General features: G+C 37.0%; 1 protein-coding gene across 2 annotated transcripts in view; it reads left to right on the top strand.

Moving 5' to 3' along the window:
* Positions 1-19,985: 19,985 nt before the first annotated feature.
* Positions 19,986-25,649, top strand: part of epn2 (epsin 2) — a 17,233-nt gene continuing 11,569 nt past the window's right edge. Inside the window, exons 1-2 of one of the 2 annotated variants that reach the window (XM_015380037.1) lie at positions 19,986-20,423; positions 20,970-21,124. In XM_015380037.1, the coding sequence (XP_015235523.1) occupies positions 19,996-20,423; positions 20,970-21,124 (583 nt within the window). In that variant the 5' untranslated portion in view covers positions 19,986-19,995. The remainder of the gene's footprint in view (positions 20,424-20,969; positions 21,125-25,649) is intronic. The other variant, XM_015380036.1, reaches the window with a different exon arrangement.

The raw sequence follows: 25,649 nt of genomic DNA, 5'->3' as shown, positions 1-25,649 counted from the left end.
CTATTAAACGCAAAATACGGGGAAACGGAAATGTCATAAGAAAGGTACAAAACATAATTTAGTTTTGCATACACTCTGTGTGTACAAAATGACAATAAAGTTTGTATAAGTCTAAGTCAACACACCGCACAAGTCGTGTCGGATCTAACAAGCCAAAATAGCTCTGTTTAGATTCAGTGAAAATGGTGCAGTAAGAGGGATTCGGATGGATGAAACAGCAAAACATTGAAGCTCACTTGCTTCCTTACATGTTGCTCTCCATTGTTTACTTTCCAGATTTCTGTTGCATTTCTGTTGCACATCATCAGTGCTAACCCAGCGTGAGGGTGTCACCAGACACACAGTTTGCCAGTGAGGGTAATACACCCAGCATTTTTTGCCAATTGGAAGGAATCCGAATGCTGATTGTTAATGGGTCGAACCATGTTTGGAAAACACGGGTTAACTAGATTAGGGGAAAGTTTGCCTTACAGCAGGACAAAAGCCATAAACACACAACGAAGATTAAACAATTTCACTGAAAATAAATATATTCATGTTTTTAGTGAAATTTACATCCTGTTGTGTGTAGCAAGACTTAAAAATGCGCGATCAAAGACTCTCTCTGTCCAAAAAGATTGAGTTTTAGCCACATTTCCAAACATCTGGCCTGCAAAAAACTGATTCTTTAGTTGCCTGACCTAGTATAGTGCTGCAAAGTATTACTCAGCCAGGGCTAAATAAGGATGCACGTCAAATATACAGTTTGCTATCAAGTACTGTAATGTGTTGGTGAATGTTAAAAGCTGTTGAACTTATAGGTTTTCAATGACAACGATACTTTGTGGAGACAATGTTTAGTTGTCGATTGATAACTGAGGAGGGATATGAACACCATTTGAAGGTTTTAAGTCTGGGTAAATGGGTCACCAAGATCTGGCGAAAAAACAGAGAATACAGTGCAACAGCTCCATTTAGAAAATCATGTTTGTTACATCTACCCTATCCTCATGACAAGCATGTTGTTTTGTTTTTTTATCCAATTTTCCTTGAGAAAATATTTTTTTTAAAGTTTCTTTTATAAATGTACAGCTTGGAGGCCGTTCACATTTGAATCCCAAGTCAATCTCTCGTTTCAAACACAGATAAATCAAATGGGATTAGCCTTTCCTCTGCTTATCCTGTACTCTGAGCCATGTGAGAAGAGCCTAAATGAGATCTCTATAAAAAGAGAGAGTAATAAACCAAAGTAAAATTTATCTGCCGAGCAGTTCACATTTACACTGAAAGAAAAAAAAAAGCCATGTTGGTCAAACTATTTGTTGGCTTATATGCTGCAGGCCAATTTGAGCTGGCAGACATCCAGGTCTGTGACGTTTCCATCCCCACCTCTGTCTTTTAGCTACTCCGGCTCTATTTTCAGCACACCGTATGCTTTTCAGGGAAACTTTCATGCCTATTCATAGAACCTAATTTGACATGCTGCGCACGTGTGTCCGAAACACGTGAGCACTTTGTCCAGCTCTCAATTTGAAGCCTGCTAATGAGATGGTTAGTACAAAGACAGTGGAAAAGTCTGCTAAATGGAATGCTGCTCTGCATAGTTTGTCCTGACACACCTGCAGCAACACAACAGACAGTCATTTCCTTCAACAACACATGACAAGCTCTTACTTGTGTGATGAGACATTTTTGTTGTATAGGTTCCACCCAGAAATGAAAAAGAATATGTTTTTAGGAAAAGTTGTCATCAATAACAAATAAGGGTCAGATTAGGCAAATAAAGGGAATATTGTGACACTAAGAGAAAACAAAATATTTAGAAAAAGAGGAAAAAAAATGGTATCCCATAATTCAGGTACAAAAAAATATATTATAATAATTTTCTATTTTTTTTCTCTATAATTGACTACTAGAAAATGGAGCTATATGATTCAAATTAAAATCAATGAGAAGTTACTTACAGTCATTCTAGTTTAATCAAAGGGTCATTATGTATTATATATCATAGGGAGTAGCCAGATAGCAAGTGGAACCAAACAAAACACAACCGGATCCTCAAAAAAGGACCATACAGCTAAGATGAATTAAATATAAAAAAATATATATTTTCAGAATTTATTAACATATTTATCAAAAAAGAAAAATATTATTGGACTAACTAGTTTAATGAGACAACATGGGCATGAGATGGAAAAAGGAATTGGTGATAGAGACACCTTTAGACAGTTTTATAAGGTGAAAAGCTTTAGCTGGAACCTGTAATAAATTTGGGATAACTTCACAAGCTCAATGTATTATGCTGCAAAAACAGTCAGTGAACGGGACAATATTTAGTCAGCTGAGTTAAATATAGTTTTTGATTGGATGAAACAATTAAGATGGTACTGAATATCTCTATTAAATCAATTATCTTGGGATCAAGTCATAAACTGTCATCTGAACCAAAGATGAGTTTGAAGTTGTCTGGGGAACATTTAGAACAGGTAGATAGATTAAAATTATTAGTATTGTTCATTACATCATTACACTGTTAACTTATCCGGTTAATGGAACAATACAGGCTGGCTTGCAATACAACAACATTTTTTAGAAACATTGTCTATTCTTTTTAACCTGTCTTCTTATATAACCAAATTTTCAGATGTTATCAGGTTCATTCTTATGTGACAAGGTGAGTTAATGGTGGCTAGAGGTTGTTACCATGTCTGAAATCAAATTCCTTTAAGAGAACATTTATTTATCATGCCGTTTGTTAGTGGAATAATTGCCCACTGAATGTACATGAATTCAATAGTAAAGTATATTTCAATTATTACTTGAGAATGTGCCATTTAAATGTGGGAGTACTGAATTAACATTATGTGAAAGTGAGAATTAATGTAATGGATATGAATGTAATAACTTATTGGAATGTTTTCTGATGTCCTATATAATAATGTCTATAATGTTAAATTGTTAAGTGTTTTTTTTTTTTTTTTTTTGTCTTGTGGATCCCAAGAAGACTAGCGCATCCAACTTTTGGTAACAGCTAATTGGGATCTTTTTTTTAATAACAGAATTTCAAGACATTTACCTTGCTGTCAATTTTGCAGTGTAGTGTTGGGAGTAAGCAGGAAAGATATTTAAATCATTGCATATTATGTTGATATTTGTGGCATAGGTATAGTATCAAACACATAGTATTAATTAATTATATACAATTTTCAAAGGAGTCACGGAAAGAACATGACAGATTATGACCCTCTACATCAGTAAAAGTCAACATGAACAGCTGGTTAAGGAACTAAATCATAGGACATTTTCTGGCAGTGCTCTCTTAGTAAAATTAAGTATATTTTGAATTATCAGAGCAAACTTTCTTCTAATGAGAAAAAGAAAAAAAAGTTTTTCAGGTACTGGTAGGTACCTGAAAAAAAAACAGTTAAACTTAACCCAACATAATAAATATCTGCACATTGGCCCTCATAATTTCTAATTTATCTTTAAGTAATCGTCACTATGCCAGTTTCTGATGGTAGTATTTGTTTTCCCATCATGCTTTCAACCATTTCCCTATTTAAATCTTTAATTTCAAGATACTTTCCCTGCAGCTTTCACTATTATTTTGATTTTTTTCTGTTTTTCTTGTTGTCTGTGCACTACAATTGATCACTTCAACCTTGAAAAGAACAAAGCGATGTGCAAGGTGTGCTGGAGAGCACACCTTTCATCAAACATTGCTGTTTTCCTTTGCATACTGCTTCTATATGTCCGAATTTTTGGCATTTGAAGCATCTGAGAGGTGGAGGATTGTAAATTTTAACATTGTAGCTCATGTAACCGATGAAAACTTAGCTGGGTAACTGCTCTTCTTCAAATTTAATTAACACAGATAAGCTGTTCTTTGTCCTTTTCTTGTTGTTTTTAGGACTAACAAGCTAATTGGTAGCAGGTGTGAAGAGAGGAGTCTAGAAGGGAGCTAGGGGAAAGGAAACCAACCCAAGAGGGCAACAAATACAAACCTAAGAACTCAAATATATCCAGAAAACACAACAAAATGGGAATTAAACCAATAAAACTAGAAAACATGGAGCAACTCAAAAGAAAACATAACAGAAGCAAGACCATGACAAAAAGAATACTCTAAAAAAAAAAAAGTAAAAAAAAAAAAGAAGGGGTATTAATTATTAAAAAAATAATGTATACAATTATAAAAACACTTTTTGAAATTTATTTCAAAGTGCTTCAAGAAAAAAAATGCTGATAAAATACAGAGAAACGAACAATAAAGCGGTGAGAAATCATGTCAAAAGCCATGTGAAAAGAGCAAGGGAGACTTTCGCACATATTTTGTCCGTTTTTTCGTCTTTACATGTCTATTCTCCTCGGTCACACCCTTCCAGTCAGTCCCCCCCACCTTCCCTGCCCGCCATGTTCTGGAGGAGGGATGGAGGAGGAGATACGTGTAGTCCTGGCTTTAGCCGGATTAGCATTAGCTGCACCCAGCTAGGTGGAGGCGCAACAAGCTCCTTGAACGCTGAAATAACTTCTCAGACCAGATCCCCCCCCAACGTGGAAGTAGACTGATTCTTATTTTTCTTTTTTTTTTAATATTCGTATTTCTGGAGTAATACCATAACCGACCGTTTCGTAAAAAAACTATGGTGAGTGACCACTTGCTTTCAGAGTCAAGTTGTTTTGTTTTTTCCAGGGTGTCCTGTAATCCAGTTTGCTGTGGTGATGTCTCCACCGAGCACCCGTCTTAGCTACTAGCTCTGACTGTTGCTAACTAGCATAGCATGCTACTAGCGTATACGTTAGCGAGCTACCCGGGGCGATTAAGTATTTTATAGCAGTGCGGTCAACACATTCAGAAAATAACAACAAAAATAAAACTTTTGACATTACATATACTTTGCTAATGTACGGTAGTAGTTTTATGCAGATGAATGTAGATATTTGTAAGCGCTAGCTGACATATCAGCTTGGTTAGCTTCTATCCAACTTTTTCTTAGCAATTTTTACTTCAGAAATTTAAATACAATTAAAACTTTATATATTTTTTTACGCAAAAATGTCACTGGCTATACTTGGTGGTAAATCGTATATATAAACTGACTAAACCAACTTTAGGTTACATGCTATGAGAGTCTACTAGTGAGGAAAACTAGTTAACGAAACCCCAATTAAAGCTACAAGTTAACGTTCGTTAGCCTGAGACGTTGGCTAACGAAAAGTATTTATCGTTAAGTTTGCGCTTTAGTTGTTAACATTAGCGGGCGGAAAGCAGGTTTTTTTGTCCGGGAGGATGCTTAAAGCTGACGTTGCTTAAAGTTGGATGTGTGCTACACCCATCATTAAACCGCGAGTCAGATGTCGATAAAATGTAGCTGATGTGCTATCGATCACATCACTTGAAGGTTGCACTGATTTGTTTTCTCTCCTTAAAATATATATATTTAATATTTGTGATTTGTTTAGTTATCTCGAAGTTAATAAAACGACTCTTTGATAGCGACCTTAGGGGTGATTTAAAAAAAAGTAGGATAATTCTCGGTTTGGGCGCTGTCTGCCCACCCTTTTTACTGGGCAGTTATTCTAGATGTTGAATAGTGGCCGGTTTAACAGCTTTTTGTTTCCCTGTTTTAACGTGGAGGGATCTATGCTCCGATTTGCGCTCTTTCACACAGTTTCGCAAAAAGTCATTACCAACACAGCCTGAGAAAGGGGCACGGCTTTGTCTATTGTCAGAATAATCAGTCACACTGGCTGACAAATGCATCATCGCTGTGGTCAAGCATGGAGGACAAAGGGTCATCAGAAAGTGGTTTCTTCTTCTTGTTTGTATTTATATTGTATTTATATCTGTTCATTCTGATCTCTTGAAATATTTACATTTGGATCCAGTTTTAACAAGGTCCCAGATCCAGTTAAGATTAATTATTAGTGTTGGTGGTTATTGCTAAGTCACAAGGAAATGACTGTGTCTCTGAAACAGGCTAGATGACTTGATGTAGCAGAATCAGCAGCTGTCACACTCCTACACAGGTGCCTGGTTGCGCAAGATTTTCTTTCACCAGATCAGCTTTAGTCTCTGTGTGACAAGGTGAACCTGTTGTCTTGAATGCTGCTGCCTTGATCCTTAATGCTAATCAGTGTACTCGGGTTTTGCCAAGTCACACACAAACTGAAAACCTTACTGGCAGGGCATATCAGTGATTGCAGTGAGTCTCTAACTTGTAAAAAGGAGTAAGATATCCGAGGTGTTTGCATGGCTCCAATATATACATTTCCCCTGCAAGAGCATCTCAGAGTTTGATTCTGTCATATGACAATTTCCAACAAAACTAAATGGGTTGGGCATCTTGGTTAAACTCTAGAGGACTGTCCAGTTGTTTTAGAAAACTTTTGTCAGCTGTTGGATTCAGAGTTAACAATGTGGAGTGGTGAAAATGTCAAGCTTTGTAACATTGATGCAATGCACCAGGAATCTGAAGGATTCAGTCTTCATGACGTACTAAGATGAAGATGCATTTGAGTATTAAAAGTAGCAGGGGAATTTAACTTGTTGATAAGGACAGCCAAAAACAACAAAATACAAATATCTGAGGACAAAGTATTTATTTTTTTATGGCTGAGTATTACAAAAAATGTTGGACTTGCAATTGGAGAGTCTTCTCAATAATATAGGCATCTACTGGAAGTTTGTTTTGCATCAGAACCTTCCTGCTTGATATGAAACCGTGATAACATCTAAGGCAATTCACAAGTTCCTAATTTGAATGCAAATATAACAAGATTTGCATATAGCGGTCAAGACTAACTTACTTTGTTCAATGCAGAATTTTAAGTTTTGCTTATATTTGAATTTACTATGCGTGTGGAAATGCATGCAACTTGTAACAGCGAACAATGTTTGAACAATATTTTGGAGAGCTGAGAACACCCCTTTTTTAATTAGCAGTTACAGGAAATCAAATCTTTAAGCATTTGAATAAAAAGGGATTATGATTCAATAGGCTAAAAGTACGTTCACACTGAATGCGAATTTCACAACTGGAGCGAAGGATTCCCACGTTATCTGTATGTAAAAGGTCAAATCTGGAGTGAAGCAAAGGAGAGCGAGGCAAAGGTGGGGGTTTTAGGGAGATAAAAGGCACGTTTTTTGGGGAAAGTTGGCGATGTTTAGTCATCACCAAAGCCTGCGAATGAAGTTGAACGATCTGAGCTTTGTTTACATTCACGTCACGAAATACAGTCAGAGACTAGATGTTTTGTCTTGCTAATTACCCTAGCACCCACAAAGATTTCCGATTGATCTTAAGGTACGTTTGTTTTCCTTAGCTTCCAGTCTACAAACCAAAAGTGTCCCGGTCGATTTTATTTGAGATTTGATGCTGGGACAACCCTTGAAGCGTCACAAGCGCTCCCTCTCAGCCGCCATCTTTACTCATACTTCCCCTAATATTATTCCTCATAAAGTCCGGCTGCTATTGGTTAAGTCCACATGCAACGTTTGGCTCTAGACCCAATTAAATTACCTTTAAAACAAGGGGAAGCATAGCTAATTTGAATTGTGTGGCCTGGATATATCGCCTGGTGTAAAAGGCATACAGGCGCATTAGTGACTGGATCATTGCACACTGCTAGATAATTATATGGAAAGTTAGAAAAATTGAAAAATATTTGTGTCAAAAATGTTTTGTGGCCATTAAAATGCTTCAGTTTGATTTTTGGGGTAAAATTGTTGTGTAAAAGCAATAAGCTTAGTTTGGAATTATTTGGTACCTTTGGAGAGGTTTGGAGACACTGATTACTCCAGAAGGTAAAAGTCCCATAGCTCTGGAATTTTTATACCTAGAAGTCAGTTGTGGTTGACATAATACAGAATAAATATAATATGACACATGCCTATTGTCAAGCATGTCTTTGTTACTGCTAGGGTTGTCACGATACTAAACTTTTCAACTCAATACCGATATTAAGTAAAATATTCGATACTCAATGTCATTTTCGATACCACAAGGATAAAAACAAAGACTCCAAAATTCAACAGAATTATTTTCATTAATAAACAAAATACAACAAATAGATAAATAAATACAATAAACAATATTTTGAGGTTGTATGCTGTGCACAATATTAAGTAAGCTTGATAAAAAACTTACAAAATTAAACTTAAGTGTTCTTTCCTTGGCTATGCTTTACACACATAACAATGACACTAGCCAAACCAGTTAAAAAACAAAAATAATTCCCAGCAGCTGCACCTGTTACAGAAAAAAGTCTGAAACCGAAAAGTGCAGAGAATTATTCAATCACACAGTGTTCAGAAAGTGCATTTTCCTCTATTCAGCTCTTAAGATGAATGACTATTTAGGTGCCACTGGTGGTAGCACTGTATCGATACTTTTGAAAATGAGTATTGTATCCGGATACAACTTTTCAGTATTGATACTTTTTTGAGTATCGATACTTTTGACAACCCTAGTTACTGCTATTTAAAAAAAAATAATAATTTTCGAGAAGAAAAATGACTCCAAGTCATGTTTAAACTGCTTCAGGTTAGGCTGTGTTTTAGTCACACCATATTCATTTATATTTTCAAAAACTAGAAGCTGTTTGCTTTTAAATGATGTATTAAACATGTAATTTGGGCTTACAGTTTCTTAGTTATTTGCTTTTCTATTTGGGTATGCAAAAAGACGAGGATTACTTAAATTTAGGTGTGTGTTATCGCACTAGTGGCTTTTATGTTTGTCTTTTAAAAATAGGGAGTAGGGCTGCAACTAACGATTATTTTGCTAAGCGATTAATCTTTTTTATTTTTTTCGATTAATCGATATATAATTGGAAAGCAAAAAGTTCCTAAGAGAAGATTTTTGTAAAGAATTCAACCAGGTGAAACTATACATTTTCCACTTTTGGGGGATCGGATAGAAAATGTTGTCAGACGAAGATGTTTTGTTAATCTTAAATAAAAAATACAGATTTTTTTTTACAGTTTTGGTTTTTGGTTTTGGTATTTACTGCTCTAAGTGGGTTGCTCTGTCAGCTAAATTCATGTTTTAGAGTCTCTATACTCCAGTTAACATTTAATCTATTACTAAATTAGGTGAAGATTTTTTCAATACTCGATTAATCATGATTAATCTGATCGTTTCAGCCCCAGTCTGCAGGAAAGAGATTCTGAGAAAGGGGGGAAGGCATGCAACAAATAACAATGAGCTGGGATTCGAACCAGTGACATCCGCTTACAGAGAACCAAGGAGCATGACTGTTAAGAATGTGGGTTACTTTGGCTCGCATGCACAAACACGCTAGTGTTTAGCCTGGTTAGGATATAGGAGTATCATAATGTGGACGGCACAGGGGGCTTCAAACATATCCACAATAAGGGAGATGATGGATGGCTAAACATTGTCTGTGGAGAATTTTGTTACCCCATAACATTAGAGGGCGGAACATGATTATGTTCCCAAGCCATAAAGGGTATCTAGCATGATAAATGGCTAATGCTGCTAATGCATTAGTTATATGAAATATAGGCATTTTTAAGACGATCAGCCTTAAAAGCCTGTTTTTGCGAGTGTTAAAATCAAGAACTATTGAGATGGAGGCTAGTATCTAGAAGTAAACCAATTGGGTAGATCTTTACCCATCTGTTGATTGTATGAATCCCTAGGGGTGGATGGTCTGGTCATAATCCAACATATTCAAACCAGGGTCCGAAATTAATGCTTGCCATATGCAACAAAAACTTTCATTTAGCAGGTTAATGCCAGAGCACCATTCGCCACTAGGCAAGTAAATGTTTGGACCACAGTTGCGCTTCAGTCAAGTCCTTTCATCTTTTATTTTGGCGAGTCTCTCCTCTGCCCCTTTGTTCCTCTGCGATCTGTTCTTCACATGCCGATAGACAGATACGCATACAGAGACCACATCCACAATGGTTTTTTAATCTGAAGATGTTGCTAAACTGCTGAACTGCTCAGTGTGAAGCGAATGCACAAAAGGGAACAGATGCGATTAATTTGTCGCTGGCTGTCAATCTATGAAACAGAGAAGCATCCATTAAAAAAAAAAGTGCAGAAAATGCCCCAGTCACTGGATGTCCTGTCCATGTCATTGGAGGAAAAGCTGTGCTTTTATTAATTGGATAAAATAACAAATGAAAATAGTTTACTGTTTATTGAATGGTTTCATTTTTGGTCACTTTATCAGATAAAAGTATTTTGCATTTCCACTTTTTTAAATTGAAATTTAATGTAATTCTAAATTACAACTTTATTCAGTAAAACTACATTACCTTTTACTGTAAATTTGTCTGCATGTAACAGAATGCCTTAGAGAAATAATGTTTCTTTTCTGGCCGGTAAATACTTTTATTCTCCAGTCCAGTTTGCCAGTGAGTCAAAAAATTCTATTTCTGACTCTATTCCTAACACATACCATCATACAACCTTGATGTGTAACATGGGAAAGGTGGACAATAGGTAATTTATTATGGCTAATAATTTGAAATAAAAATCACAGTTTAAAGGTATAGTGGAGGATGTTCTTTTTCCTGGTGGATCATCAAAATAAGTGGTGCTCCTAATTGTCCATCATTCTGGTGATATGTTTACATAAGGCCGTCCTACGTGCTCGTCCCCATTTTAACTTACCGGTGGTGAGTCTGACATAGTGGAAAAATTGCAAATCTTCTTTTTGAAAGTAAGCTTGTCTGATGCAAACAGCAACTTTTAAACAGATCGTGCACAAGGAGAAATGGGCTCATGCATGGTCTCACACGCATTTAATAGGCGTTCCCTCTCTGTAACGGGTACAGGGTTGTGCATGTGCTTTTTTTTAAGTGGAGAGGGCAGGTCTTTTTTAAAAATTCATGAAAATCCAACACTATACATACGTACACTGTGTTTAAAAAAAAAAAAAAAAACCTAAAAAAAAAGACTATTTTCCCCTAGTCTGGTAGGCAGATACATCCAGATTGAAGGAAGAGGAAGTAGGTTGTCAGGCAGCATGAACTCAGATTTTTAGGTTAAATTACCCCTCTATTTGAAATGGCTTTCTGAAAATAGCAAGACCGATGACAGAAGTAATCATTTAGAGATGGCTGACTTACGCTGATGCATGTATGCATTTCATCACATACACAAGCCCTCCGCTGTGTCTTCTAGGCCTTTTCTGAGTGCAGCCCAGAAGGACAGCGCAAAGCTGAGTCTGCTTGGGGAAGTCGGATGGGGGGGTCACCATTCCGGGAGGAGAGGGGGGGTGCAGGAGGGGGGCGGGATAGACAGCACAGACTCTCCTCTCTTCCTCTTGTCAGCTTTGGGTGAATAGGTGATTATAGCAGCAGATGTGTCATTAGGCCTTAGCTGTATTCATGCGGATGCAGCAGGGAGGAGGGCGATGAGGGATTTTCGAGGAAGGGCGTGCTTTGCAGGGATCACGTTTCGCTGGCGTTAAGTGATTTTATGGCATGTGCCAAGATGTTTTATTATCCCTCAAAAAACATACACTCTTTGTGTCCTTTCCTGTTTTGCCTTCAGCTGTCTGTCTGTTGTATTACTTGACAGGAAGTCCTCTAAATAAGCACAAATGAGTGTGTAAATAGCCACTTGATGGGTTTTAAAGAAAGTACGCATGACATTGTAAAGTCTTAAGTTAATCTGCAACGAAACGGAAAAAAAAGAAAATCAGATTATTGTGAAAGCACTTGTTGATGGGGCTTGTCAGTGCATGCTCACTGCAGAGATCAGATTGCAGAGTTGCACAAGTCATCATCGGTCTACCTAGATTGAGGACGAGGGTACAGAAAACCTTTAGAGTGCTTTAAGCAAGATCACCAGAGTCGGTTTGCATTATGCAGTTTCCAAACGAACCTCACATTTCAGAGAATTGTTTTTCTTTCCTTCCTAACTGGCTGTCACACTAGAGTATTAAAAACACAACTTGGTGAATGGCAGACTCATTGCACTACATGTGTTTCCATGCTACACGAAGGTTTTCATGGTCAAGAGCGTTCATGTGAAACATGGAGGTGTAGCTTACACAGCTTTAAGTTGACTCTCACTCTAAGTACATGTCAGGAAGTGATCACAAGATGGGCTATTTACATTTTATATTGGCTGTAGCATACAGGAACTAGTAGGCCTACATTTTACATATTTTAGAATCAGAATGGAAAAGAAAAGAATACATTACACGATAAGTGACAGGTTTATACCAGTGATAAGCTCTAAGTGGGGAACTCCAAATTTAGATGTCTAAACGTTTAACTGCTGAGATAAGTAGATAAAAGTAAATAGCCACTAGAGTATTTTCACTCTCCTAATCCATTCAAGATGAAAATAAAACCTATGAATGCAATTAATTAATATAATACAGGTGTTCATAAAATTAAGTATGTATCATAATAGGTGGGTAGAGTACCTAAAGAGTTTACTAAAGTAACAGTAGAACTTCCAACATATTTTTACTCAAGTAAAAGGTTTTCATTCAAGAAATGGAGTAACAAATAACAATAACATTTTATCTACTATTTTAAAATTATGTAATCATATAAATTATGGCTTCAAGTAACAATTATTTTCCAAATCAATTAATGTGTCTATTATTAATAACCAGATAGCCAAAGGTTCCTTAAAGAAGTTTTTTTTCACAAAGTTAAACCAACTGAAACTAAATATTTTCCACTTGAGGAGTTGTGGATAGAGCAGATTGACAGATGAGCATTTTATTTTTATTTTAAATGCAAAATGTTTATGCAAACTTTACAGTTTTGATATAATTACTACTCTAAATGAGTCGCTCTGTCAGCTAAAGGCATTTTTTACAGTCTATACGCAAGTTAACAATCGATTACTAAATTAGTTGACAATTGTTTCAATAATCGATTCATCACGATTAATTCAATTAATTGTTTCTGCTCTTTTGATAACTAGAATAAGATATCAGAATTCTATAACAAATTCAGGCAGAAACATTTAGCAGAAACATTTTTTATCCAAATAAATAGTTTTTAACGTTGACCTAAGGAAACCAGTATGAGCTGTAGGGAACATACATATGTATCTTTCCTGTCAGGTACAGGTTTAAGTACCTTCAGTGAAAATGTGTTTACACTAAATTCACATGATTTTCTGTTGTCACAGCAGAACATATCATTGATACATCAAACTTTATAGCGAAAGAAGAAAACTAATATACATGTCTGTGTATAGTGGATTTTTATTAAAAACATGTTCTTCAATGTATAAAATGACCCATAGTGGGGAGAAAAGCCAGAAAATGAACAAAAATAAAATGTGTGTTACTTCAAAATATTTACTCAAATAAAAGCACAGGAAAACTACTTGTAAAATATTTTGATTTTATTACATATATATATATATATATATATATATATATATATATATATATATATATATATATATATATATATATATATATATATAATTATTATTTATTTATTTTTTTTAAGTTACTCAAGCAAATATAAGTAGTTGCAAACCACCTCTACATACCTGTAGATTTCAGGGGATGCAACCTAATCAGTATATTCTAGACAATCATATCTATACCTGAGCTGCAGGTTACACTTTTCATGGATGAATCAAAAATCTATGTGTTGCTGCTATTTATTGGTTGAATAAATTGATGCGATTTTTATTTCTTTTTTTTGTCTCACTTCTTGAATGTTGTGTAAAATCAGCGTTTCTGTTTCTGACAGGTCAACAAGTTGACAATTTTCTATCAATCAATAGAAAATGACCTCATTCTGGTACTTGGCTAATTATTCTGTATATATCTTGTCATTGCTTGTCATTGCAATTAAAATGGAAATACTATTTTATTTTAACCTGCCAAAGTAAGCTAAAACTTTCATGATTTTTTTGTTAACAAAATTTTTTACAGCATGTTGAATGAAAATAACTTGTTTAATACTTAGATACCAGTTTGGGAAACAATGCATTTGCTCTATTGGTATTTGTCATTTTTTCAATCTTTTCAGCTAACTATAGCTAATATTTTACTATATGTGGCATTTCTAAATGAAAAAAAAACTGACATAACAGTTGAGACCAATCTTCCAAGTCCTGCTATGTTGGGAATTGATAGGGAAAGTGGCTAGTGACCTAAGGTCTAATTTATAAAACATGCATTCGTAATAAACGGGGTCTGAAACTTGTGTATGCCATCTTGCACGCCTTTGTTGTAAAGTATCAATAAAAAGCTTGGAGGGAAAATGTACTGCCCTTCATGGCCCTTCTGTACAACGCACACACATTATGGGGCAGATTGGTGATGGAGAACTACTGCCAGATTTTATCGTAATTAACTATACATGTATATAAATTACATTTTAATAGGCTTCATGTCAGAAGATCCATATAATCTGCAAAAGATTAGAAGCATTTAAATCTAATGAGATGATGTAGCTGAAAGATGATCATTTCATATAAGTAGGTGTGTCGCTTTTCCAATAGCTCAATTGTTCTCACTACAACATTATGGATTCTGACATATATCCCACTGAAAAAAAGCTTAAAGGCAGTTGAAACTTAGCCAGATGGTACCTCATAGCAATTTCTGGAACGTTTTAGTAGGACCAACTGGGGGTTTTTGAAAGCGCAGATTTGGAAGGACTTTTAACTGTTTACTCTGTATATTAAGAACTGTAGCAATAATGTCACTGTAAAAAAACAAACAAACAAAAAAAACAACAACACACAAACCTAGTCTAAGCTAAAGCTCCTTATGACCAGGGACGTTCAGGGGCTGCTGAAAGAGAAGAGTTTTACCTTCAGGCCTGGTGATGAGGCACTAGAGATAGACGGATACATCGGCTGGCCGATGTTTTTGGCTAATATTAGCACCTTTGTTTGTGTTGGCCCATACTTGAATGTGCTCCCTGATTCAGGTGCCAAAGCTCTCAGTCATCAATCCACACCAGCTGCAGTTTGCAGCTTAAGAAACATTCAACCTGAAAACAAGTTTAAAACATTTCTTTTTAGTTTCAGATCTTTTTTTTTTTTTAAATATAATTCTCTCTCTTTGGATGTCTTTTTGGCCCCAGTTTATTTCATTATTATTTTCCTTGTAATTGTCAATATTTTGATAAATTTGTTATTGGATATTTCTTGTTTGTTTAAATTGATTCCTGCGTTACATTAGTTAATTGTATTATATCCATCATGTAAGTTGAGCCCTGTTCTAACTTAGAGGGGCATCAAAAAGGAAAAAGTAGAGTGGCTGACTATTGTGCAGGAAACATCTGCAGCATGGAAAGCCAGCTGATCGCATTGAGTCATTGACATTGCAGGAATTGTTCCTTGTGGATGAGCAGGTAACGACTGACATTTTGCTGTTTACTCAGGAGCAATCCTTTGCTCAAACCTCCTAAGTTGCTCATCAGTACAATTAAGACTAAAAATGAAATTGTAGTGGTGCTTGCGGGGGTGTTGCACAGGTCTGTCTGACTGAATAAGCACTGCAAATGTTTATACCTGATACTGACCTTGGCAAAGTATTTTCCGAAAACACAGTTCATTACATAACAAGCGGATATATAGATATGAGAGGAAACATTTCACACACACAACAGAAATGGCTGTGTGACTTAACCAATTAATCATTTGTTAACCATTTGATTCTGTTTCTTGCAAAGTTTTAGGCTTTTTAAAGTCTTTTCAGAAGCATATAAAATTAAACCTACATACTGTTTTTGATTTTAATGTGTGCAGTCTAATTTTATGTCTAATAGTTATGTTCCTCTTACCTTTTCCTCTTCTGTTACCATTTTCCTTTGGTGTTTTAAGTAATGAGTTATAAAGTTTTTTCAGTGAATGGATCAGGGATGTGGTCTGTGACAAATTATAAGTAATCAAAGGTGCACAAGCAGGTGCTGCAGCAGCAAGGGAGATCCACGCGCAGGGCCATTGATGATGTGATTGTGTCACTTGGAGGCGCAGCCTTGCAGCCTCCTCTGTGCGTTTAATATAAACCAGGCTTGAGAAGCTGATTGTGGACTTAGGGAAGAAGGTTAGTGGAATGTAACTGCCTATAAATGGGGGATTTCTGAAGAGTAGAGCTAGACGATATGGCCAAAAAATAAATTAGATTATGATAAAGTTCTTAATTTCAGTCATTACATTTTCAATTTTGATGTAGAAAATAAAGCCTCAGTTGTGGCCTTTAGCCCACAGCAGAACCCTCAAAAACCTCTGAAAATATTTATGCCAAGACCATAAAAATCCTCCAAGATACTGTTTTAGAAACTACTTTTTAAAAAGCAATCTTTTTTATTTTGGAAGTACAATTTCAACAGATGAAATGCACATTTAACCAGGTAATAATCTCTCCTTTATATTTCTAGTCTCTTTTAGTTTTTATTATTCCTCTTCTAATTTTGTGATTGGCTGCCATATGTCCAAGGAGACAAACACAAGTAAAAGTAAAAGACTGTGTCTGCAAAATCATTTTTAATAGATTAACAAAACAACTCCTAACAAGCTTTGAAAATGCAGACTGAAGGTCCACGATTAATAAGAAAAAAAAATCCTCCTAAGAATTGTCCTACTCTTTCTGTCAGAGGTCTCATTACCCCTATCTTTGACGTGTGTTCTGTTTTTGATTTATTTAAAAAGCTTATTTTGGGCTTATTTTGAACTTAGTTTTAGAAAAAATAAACAGATTTAAGCCTCCTTTTTATGTTAAACCTGAGCACAGCAATGTTTTAACCAAACCTTTATCTCACCAAAGATCAGCTCAGTCAAAATAAAATTACACTGGTCAGACATGCAATAATATCACAGGATGGCTCCATTTCAGTGGTGACCAGCTTGCCCTTCCTCTTATTAAAGGCTGCGTACGGCTTTTCTACACTCATTTTAATCGGCGCAACCAGCTGTTTATGTGCAACATGCTTTCCACATGGTCTGCACATTTTTTTTCTCGCACAAAAGCCTGAGTCATAGACATTTTTGGTGACTGCTTTTGCCAACTATAGTTAATTTAAAACGGGGAACGTTTGGTCACGTTATCATTTTGTAGCTAAAATTTAGCCCGTTGTAGCTTAGCGGATGAACAGAACCACTAGAGCAGCCGACAGTTTCAAAGCTCCCTGTCTGGTGTGAGTCATCCCACACGTAGACAGGAATCGGTGTCAAATGCTGTAACCACAGACGGCAGCATATATAGAAATACCAGAAATATGTTCAAATGTCATATTGTTATTTAATAAAATTATATTTCAAGGTATATTGCTATTGAATTATTGTCCAGACCTAGTGAAGACGGTTTCAGATTTCCCTATCAGGGTCTTGAATTACAGACACAACAGATATGATGAGGAAGGCCCAAAAAGAGGCTAAACTTTTTTTGGGTGAGCTTCTATTACTGCATTATAGAGTGTCCTGATTTTACTTCTACTGCTACACAGTATAACAGAAGAAAGGAGGAAGTCCTCTCTACAGCAACTCTTTCATTCAATGAGGCTATATAACAGGTCAAGATTTAACAAGATTCATCTGTATGAAACGTACATAAAAAAAGGAAATACAAATTTTGATTAGACCTTTTTAATAAATTTACCAAGTGAAAACGAAATGGTCGACCAATAAAATAACAAAAACCAAAGACTATGTCTTACTATTATCAATAACTGTACTTTAAACGTAAAATAAAAGAAAACAGAGCATTGTTTTATAATTTTTTTAGATTGGTCCCCAGCATGTTGTAATACTCCTAAGCCGTCACATCATGTCACCGGGTTGGTTAACACTGAGCGGGTCAGAGGAAACAGTCCGTTATATCACAGGATGAATGTAAGGTTATGTTGGGAGGTAATATGTCATGAGTTATGGCCCTAACTCCTAAACAAACATCCATCACTGAAACATACTTCTCCAACTTTATCCCTATTCTAGCCTCTTAATTAACACTTTTTTATAGCTGAAACAGCAACCGTCAAATCTTGTCTCTGTGTGTACCTCAAAAAAAAAAAATCCTGACTATGCGTCGGATGGTCGCAAACCCGCGTAGACCTCAAGTGGAAGTGCGCAGACAAAAAGCAGCTGTGATTGGTCCTTGGTTTGCCTTTGCGGCTGTCTGTGTGGTCGTCCTTCTCGATTCGGTTCCGGGGTGTGGCATTATTTAAAAACGGAGGAACAACTACAGTGGACAACTACGACGGAAGGTTAATCAGTCTTTTTGCAGACTCTATTAACAGCACCTGCTCCTCTTCAATGTCGAGCAACTCTAGAGCCATCTCCCTGACACTGATATTTTGCAGACGTCCCATTGGTGTTTTTGAAGATAAACACCCCCGCCGGCGCTGACAAAGTTCTCGTCACCATCCGCCGAAGTGCTCGCGAGTTCTCGAATAGGCTACCCCTTGCGCTTTGGCAGGAAACTGCTATGCATCCCAAGAAATCCCAGACCGACGGTGCAGAAACATACCAGCAAAAGTGGTTTGCGACCAGACGCAAGCGACATTTGATGTGTGCGGTTGCGGAAGCATAATCTGTTCTTTAGCCATACGCCACCACAGTGGGGCTTCATTGTTTTTTTTTTTTTTTAACAAACTTAAATAGCAGATCTGACTCTTTATATAGTACTTGTCTACTGCCTTGCATTTAATGTTGATCATACTTGCATAAAATCTAATTTTGGTCTTTTTTCTGTTCTTTTAATCTAACTAAATCTTTACACCTTGTTGTATAGCTTCATTGAATTAAAGAGTCGCTGTAGAGTCTACAAAGTAAAAAAAAATCTATTACCAGCTTTAATTGTTACTAGTAATTAACGTGGACACTGTGCTAAACAATTATCTCATCTCATTGCGTTTTGAAGCTTGGACCTCAAACACATCTACATATGGTGTGGACAGCGCTCCCCACAGTTTGGACTTCAGCATGGCCTCAGTTTGTGCTGGAAGTTAATGGACTTTTCTTATGAATCAATGGATCAATGCGTCTTTTAGGCTGCATGTGTTTTAATTGCATGGGCTTTACACTCAGTCATTTTTTTACATAATTTTCCTGTAAACAAGGGATCAACGTTACTACAAGCAGCCTAAGGAGCTGAGGTCATACCTTTGCCACAGTTGAAGAACCATTGGTCTCTAACATGTTTCAGGTTGTAAATATACTGAGTCCACATTTATACTAGTAAATTATCACATTTATTTCATTTGATTGACCTACAGTCCCAACAATTGTCCAACTTTACCACCCGAATTCCTCTGAGAGGCTTGAATATGCAGAACGAACTCTTTAGACATTGCACATTTTCAGAACCCTACCATATAATTTGCCATTGTGTCATGTTACTGTAAATCTAAGTGATATTTTGAAAGCTGATATGCAGTATGACACCCAGACCCTGTGTGATTTAAAGTGGGCAGGCATGGAAAATGCTTATCTCAGTCTGAAAGTATGAAACATGTTTGTCTAGTTTCAGAACGGAAGCCACTACAGCTGCTTGTTTAAATATAGTTCAGGGTGATCTTATTGTTTAAGGCGTGTAAATTCAGGGTCACTGTGGTGAATTCAGGAGAGCTGCTCGGTGTGGAGATGTAGCTGATATGTCATTATTATCTCTTTTTGTTGTGCAGTGAAATGTTTTTAAGCCAGAAAGCGTTTTAAAGTGTTTTATTTAATGTTTTTTGGGGTTTTTTTTTTTTTGCTTCCCCCCTCTAAAACGTATCTGCCATCTGCCTCTCTTTCAGTTGATGGCGTGGTCTTGTGTACTGCCTGCTCCGCATGTGTGGAGATGGTTTTAGCAGGCGCTCTTCTGGAGGACTCGGGAACACTGCACTGGCCTGGAGAGACCTCTTAAGCATATCCAACACTATTAATACTAAACGATAGACATCAAAACAACCCAACCACTGCTGTGCAGTGACAGAGGACTACACCAATTTTTCCTCCAGGATAAAATTTTTTTTTTTTTTTTTTTTTTTAGTTATCGAGCTCAAGGTGCTCTCCTCCTTCTTTTTTTTAACTAACCCACATGTTTACCGCCAACATGCCAAGCACCATCCGCCGGCAGATGAAAAACGTGGTCAACAACTACTCTGACGCCGAGAAGAAAGTCAGAGAGGCCACCTCCAACGACCCCTGGGGACCGTCGTCTTCGCTCATGTCCGAGATCGCCGACCTCACCTACAACGTGGTGGCCTTCAGCGAGATTATGAACATGATTTGGAAGCGGCTCAACGACCACGGGAAGAACTGGCGCCACGTCTACAAAGCCCTCACGCTGCTCGACTACCTGATCAAGACGGGCTCAGAGAGGGTGGCGCTGCAGTGCAAGGAGAACATCTTCGCCATTCAGACCCTGAAAGACTTCCAGTACATCGACAAAGACGGCAAAGATCAGGGCATCAACGTGAGGGAGAAGAGCAAGCAGCTGGTGGTCCTACTCAAAGACGAGGAACGACTTAAAGGGGAGAGGTGAGAATGTTCAGACAAAATTAAGAACCAATTTGTTGTCTGTGGACATTTAAGCCTGATACGATCCTGTATCCGCTTAATTTCTTTCTCTAGCAATCCCTCCATACATTCGTCTCTGACTCAGTCCATTCCTCCTCATCTCCATTTGTTCATCTCTTCATTTATGAGTCCATCACTTCATCTATTGATTTTCCTTTTTCATTTGTAGTCCATGCCTTCTCTCTTTCCTCATGGTCTGTCTGTCTGTATGCATTTTTTCCCATTAATGTTTCATCTTTCTCTACTTTTAAAGTGATTGGTCCATCAATCAATCTTTCCATTTAAATGTTTTTTTTCCCATCAATTCAATCAGTACCAGTCTGTTTGGTTCATGTAGTAGAAATATCAAAGAAATATCAGACATCTTTTGAATTGATTTGTTGAAAATCGGTTCTAAATCATCAGAGGACTTTGCTATTTTCAGTGTCTTCTCTCTGACTACTTCACCTGCTCAGATTGGAAATGGCACCAGGATAATCTGAATATTCCCTGCTCCTGTCATGCTAGGTCTCAGGCTTTGAAGACTAAGGAGCGTATGGCCCAGGTGTCCACAGGGGGCACTCATATGGGTTTTGGCCGAGGCTCATCCCAGCCCAACCTCTCCACATCCTACAGCGAAGAATATGGCAGATCAGAGGGCTCTCCTGCCTCCTACCATGGCTGTGAGTGTATCCTCATAAATACCTGGCAGACGTTATGTATGCACACAGGGTTCATTTTTTATGTTTCGACAACAAATAAAAGATGATTAGGTCAGCTGTTTTTACTCGGTAACTGTAACCTCTGCCTGCACTCCAAAGCCATCCCCTCCCCCTGTTTCATGTCTGCCTCGCAGTTTTGCACTCTGACTGCATTCCAGAGCTCTTTTCACTCCCCCAGACAGGAGAGGAAGGAGATCCTCACCCGCCAACCCCTCACCCGCCCCCTGAAATCCTGTTTCATCCCCTTCACAGAGGGATCTGCTCATGTTTTTGTTGATACACTAAGTTCTCCACGGACAGTGACAATGAAGCAAGGTTAACAGGGATAACAGTCAGTTTAAGAAAACTGGATAGTGTGTTATTACCCTATAAGGAGTTAAATATATTTTCATTGCTGGGGGGAAAAAGAAAAACACGAGTCATATTCAGGAAGTAAGATACCACAGAGAAAGACTGAGGAGATTAACTGAAAATGCAACGATAGAATGAACCCCGGCCCCTTTTCCTTCTAAGCTCTGACCCCTATTCCTTTGCTTCCGGCTGCATCCCCCTGTGAGAGAGAGGATGCCTATTGGTTCATGTCTGCGTGGCTTTGCATATGGTTCAGGGCTGCTTTAATCCTCCATGTATTAAATGTGATCCATCCATAGCCGGGCCTCAGTTCAATACATTAGTAAATGGTGTAGTAGGTTTATTTATAGATGATTATAAAAAAAAAATTGAATATAAGTGGAATTGCATATATTATGTAAATATATTCACAAAATAGGACTTGTTTAAGTATTTAAATGAATATTTAAATAATTAAATGTACTCTGACAAAAAAAATGTTTTCAATTATCTTTAAAAACAAAGATCATTACTTATGTTGATATTAATACTGATAAAAGAAAAAAAAGGGTAAAAGAAATGAGGCTCTAAATTATATTTAAACCCCGAAAGTTGACGCCTTTTTCTCTACAGAAAGTATTTTATAGGTGCTACAGATGCTTTAATGAGTGTTAATCAAATGCTTGGAAATCTCTCATCATAAATGACATAATCAAATGTGATTTTAGGACATTTGGGATACACTGTTTTTAAAAACTTGTTTATTAGAATGATAAAAGATATCAGATAAAAGTTTTTCTAAATAACTAGGAAGCCTGATGATCTTCAGTGAAAGGCTTTTTTCATCTTTTAGCTACTAAAAATATTAAAGAACAAAATGTCATTGTAACATTTTTGTTCAACGTTCTGTTTAATATCAATTTACACACATTTATTTGCTGCAACAAAATCTGCATTATTTACACATTTTTAAGTAGCAAGGACATTTTGTATATTTTCCCTAAAGAGGAGATACAGAGTGATATTTCACCTTTATCATACAGTCCCTTAAGGAGCTAAAAACCACGTGGTATTAAGCTCTGGGGTGCGTGCCCACAAAATGACAGCTCTCTCCAGACCAACATGTATATTTGTCCTTGATCTCTGTAGAATAAGCATCTAGTTTTTCAGCTAAGGATGCCAGGAGAGCACCTACAGTAAAAGCTACGATTGTGCTGCTCTCTGATTCACAGTATTGCACTTTGAACACTGTGGTTTTAGCTCTACAGAATCTTTCACACTGGAACATGATCGCTGTGTTGGAGGAGGGGCCCTGGCTAAAGATTGCCTGGGGCCCCAGAATGGCTAAGTCCGCCACTGTCACTGCTACTCTTTGATCTAAATTTGTACTGGGAACATTATGATGAAGCCTTTAGCTGCAGAGTCATCAGCAAAGAACCAATCAGAGTTCAGCCGGGCCACCGGTGTGGGAGTTGATGGGGAATTTTTGGGATTCCAGTTAAACCTTCCGAGTATTGTTGTCCAGACGTGGTGTGAGTGAATGACTGAATGAACGGTCATGCAGCTGTGAGTGCAGCTTTTAACCTAACCTTTATGCAAAGTTTAGGAAATAAAACCTTATAATGAACATTTGATAGAAAGAGATGTTTTTTTTGTTTATCTTTAGTTTATGTACATATTGGACACTTCCTCCCACAAGAGCCTCTAGATTTGTTATCTACAGACACAGACGGTGTGTCTGCGAATGTGGTTGGATTTTATGACTCTTTCCCTTGATTTTAAATATTGTTTACCTTTTTCACCCCGTAAATCTACCATGAAGGACACAGGTTTATTTCACATTTCTAAAACACAGTACTTATTCAGTCAGCACTGCACAGTGCTAGGGACTCTAACGTTGGCAGGAAATGGCAGAAAAGTGGACGAGAATCAAAGTTTCAGGCATTTTCGCCCACGAAAGGCACAGCTGCGTTTGAACAGTCGCCATATATGGTCCCTTCCCACAGTCATGTGTTTTAGTTGGCATATTAAACTATGTCCTTATAAGTGTCACACATTAGGTTGTGCCAACATGCTTCTATTTTTTCCTTCTTATTTTGTGGATCCCATGAGAACAAATTTTTAGGAATTATGAGCTCAGATGTTTGATTTGATAGAGGAAGGCAGGGTTTTTGTCAAAGAAAGACCAACAAAAATGAATAACTATTACTGAGCAATGCTTTAATTTTGCTGATGTTTAAAGAAATTGTTGTTCTCATCTGTCAAAGGTTTGTTATTGTGGAGTCCTGGCTATTTAAGGCAGATATGCTGATACTTTAACATGGCTCAGCTTCAATCTGAATGATTTTGGTCTATTTCTCTTGAGTTTGTAGACATGAACAGAGGCATGCATTGACAGACACATTTATGCAACTAAATGATTAGAGGCAAATATGAATTTGAAGATGTGAATTAAATTAGGAATGTCCCAATACAATTTGTTTAATTTCTGATAGGATGCCGCTATTGACCCAGTACAATATCAGCATGAATCCTAAATACTTTATTTACTTATTTGGCAATGTGTGATGTTGGAAAAGGTTTAATTAAGTGATGATACTCAAACAGAAGAATAGCTGACCCATGTATTAATAACCAATGGGTTCCATAAACCTTAAACAGAAGAAGATAGAGCTGTAGTGGTTCCATCAGCCTGCATATTTTAGAGTTTTTAGATTCAGACAATTTTTTATTTTTATTTTTTTGCTATCAGACCGATTTCAATATTGAATGGGAAATCTGGTGTTTATATTGAAATTGAAAATAATTATCAGCAGGATGAAAGGGAGAGCAAAAAGATGCTTGTTTGTGTTCGAACAGATAAAACCACAAAGCTGTTTGACCCATATGCAAAATGCTGTGGGGGTGGGGGGTGAAATGTTACTGCTCAATACACTGAAAACACTACCCTCTGCTTAAATAACAATGGTAGCTGCTCCATGGTGTTAACGAAGGCTTCCCTTATGTCACAGTTCCCATGGCGAAGCATGAGAGTAGCAGCATGATGCCCCGGGGGTTATTCATTACAGGGGAGCCTGTAGTTACAGTAGGTAAAGGCAAACTATAAGGGTTGGTAGCAAAGTTCTAGTTCTGTATCAGTTTTTTTTTTTTTTGTGCTGCACCTTGGAGGCCAAATCTGAAGGAAAACTTGGAGTTCCAGTTTTCTCCTAAGTCTCTTGAGGATTCCATCAAACCATTTAGGAAAATATGAAGGAAATTGTGTACTTTTCACTAAGTTATTACTACTTTCTTCTCACACTAATGTTGCCTAAAGGATACAAACTATATACATGTATCAAAGCATTGAAATTTGTTTGGATGATTTTTAGATTAATTTAATTTTGATGGATCTTTATAGAGGAAGATGTTCTGGAATCCTTCATAAAGATTTAGCCTCAATAATGCGTTCAGGCATGATTCCTGCATCTTTTCTCACTATTTTGTGTAGTTGTCAAAAAACTGTAATAATTTTTATTTCAAATCGAAAGTTGTTTTTTTGGATCTTTCCTTCAGGCTTTCTATGATTGAAATATATTGTCTTGGGCTATAATGATCAACATTGAAAATTATATTTTTAGGGGAAATATATTAAGTTCTCCAAATTATGGAAAGATGTGATGTCAGACGTTTTAAAGAGGCTGACATGTACAAAGTGTCATCTCAGTCTCAGTCATTTTGGAGAATTGGGTATGAAGTTTGTCTCCCCTGACATGGGGAAACTGCCACAACACATTTTTGTAAGCGTTGTTTTGTTGATGGGTGCAGCCTACACATCATACACATTTCTTACCATGATGGAAAGAGATTTGGAAAAGTGTGTGGCTTCTGTTCTTACTGTTCTGGGTAGTTAGAAATGAATAATGGCATCAATTAGAGGAGAAATGGTAGAGTGAATGAAGTAAACAGAAAGCTATACGTAACAAATTAAAGTATGGGGAAAAATAGTGAGTAAAGTGGAAGAAAACAGGTTTGCATTTTACAGAAACATCGTTTACACTAATCATTATGTAAAAAAGGGTGACATTGGGGGTGGGAGCTTTGTTCCATGGGTGCAGCGTTGAACTCTCGCTCCTGCTGTTGATCCATGCCTGGTGGGGTTGTGGGTGACCAGCAGGGG

The sequence above is a fragment of the Cyprinodon variegatus genome, unplaced genomic scaffold (genome assembly GCF_000732505.1).
Source record: "Cyprinodon variegatus isolate N-32 unplaced genomic scaffold, C_variegatus-1.0 Scaffold206, whole genome shotgun sequence".
Classification (NCBI taxonomy): domain Eukaryota; kingdom Metazoa; phylum Chordata; class Actinopteri; order Cyprinodontiformes; family Cyprinodontidae; genus Cyprinodon; species Cyprinodon variegatus.
This window is presented reverse-complemented; position numbering and strand designations above follow the sequence as displayed.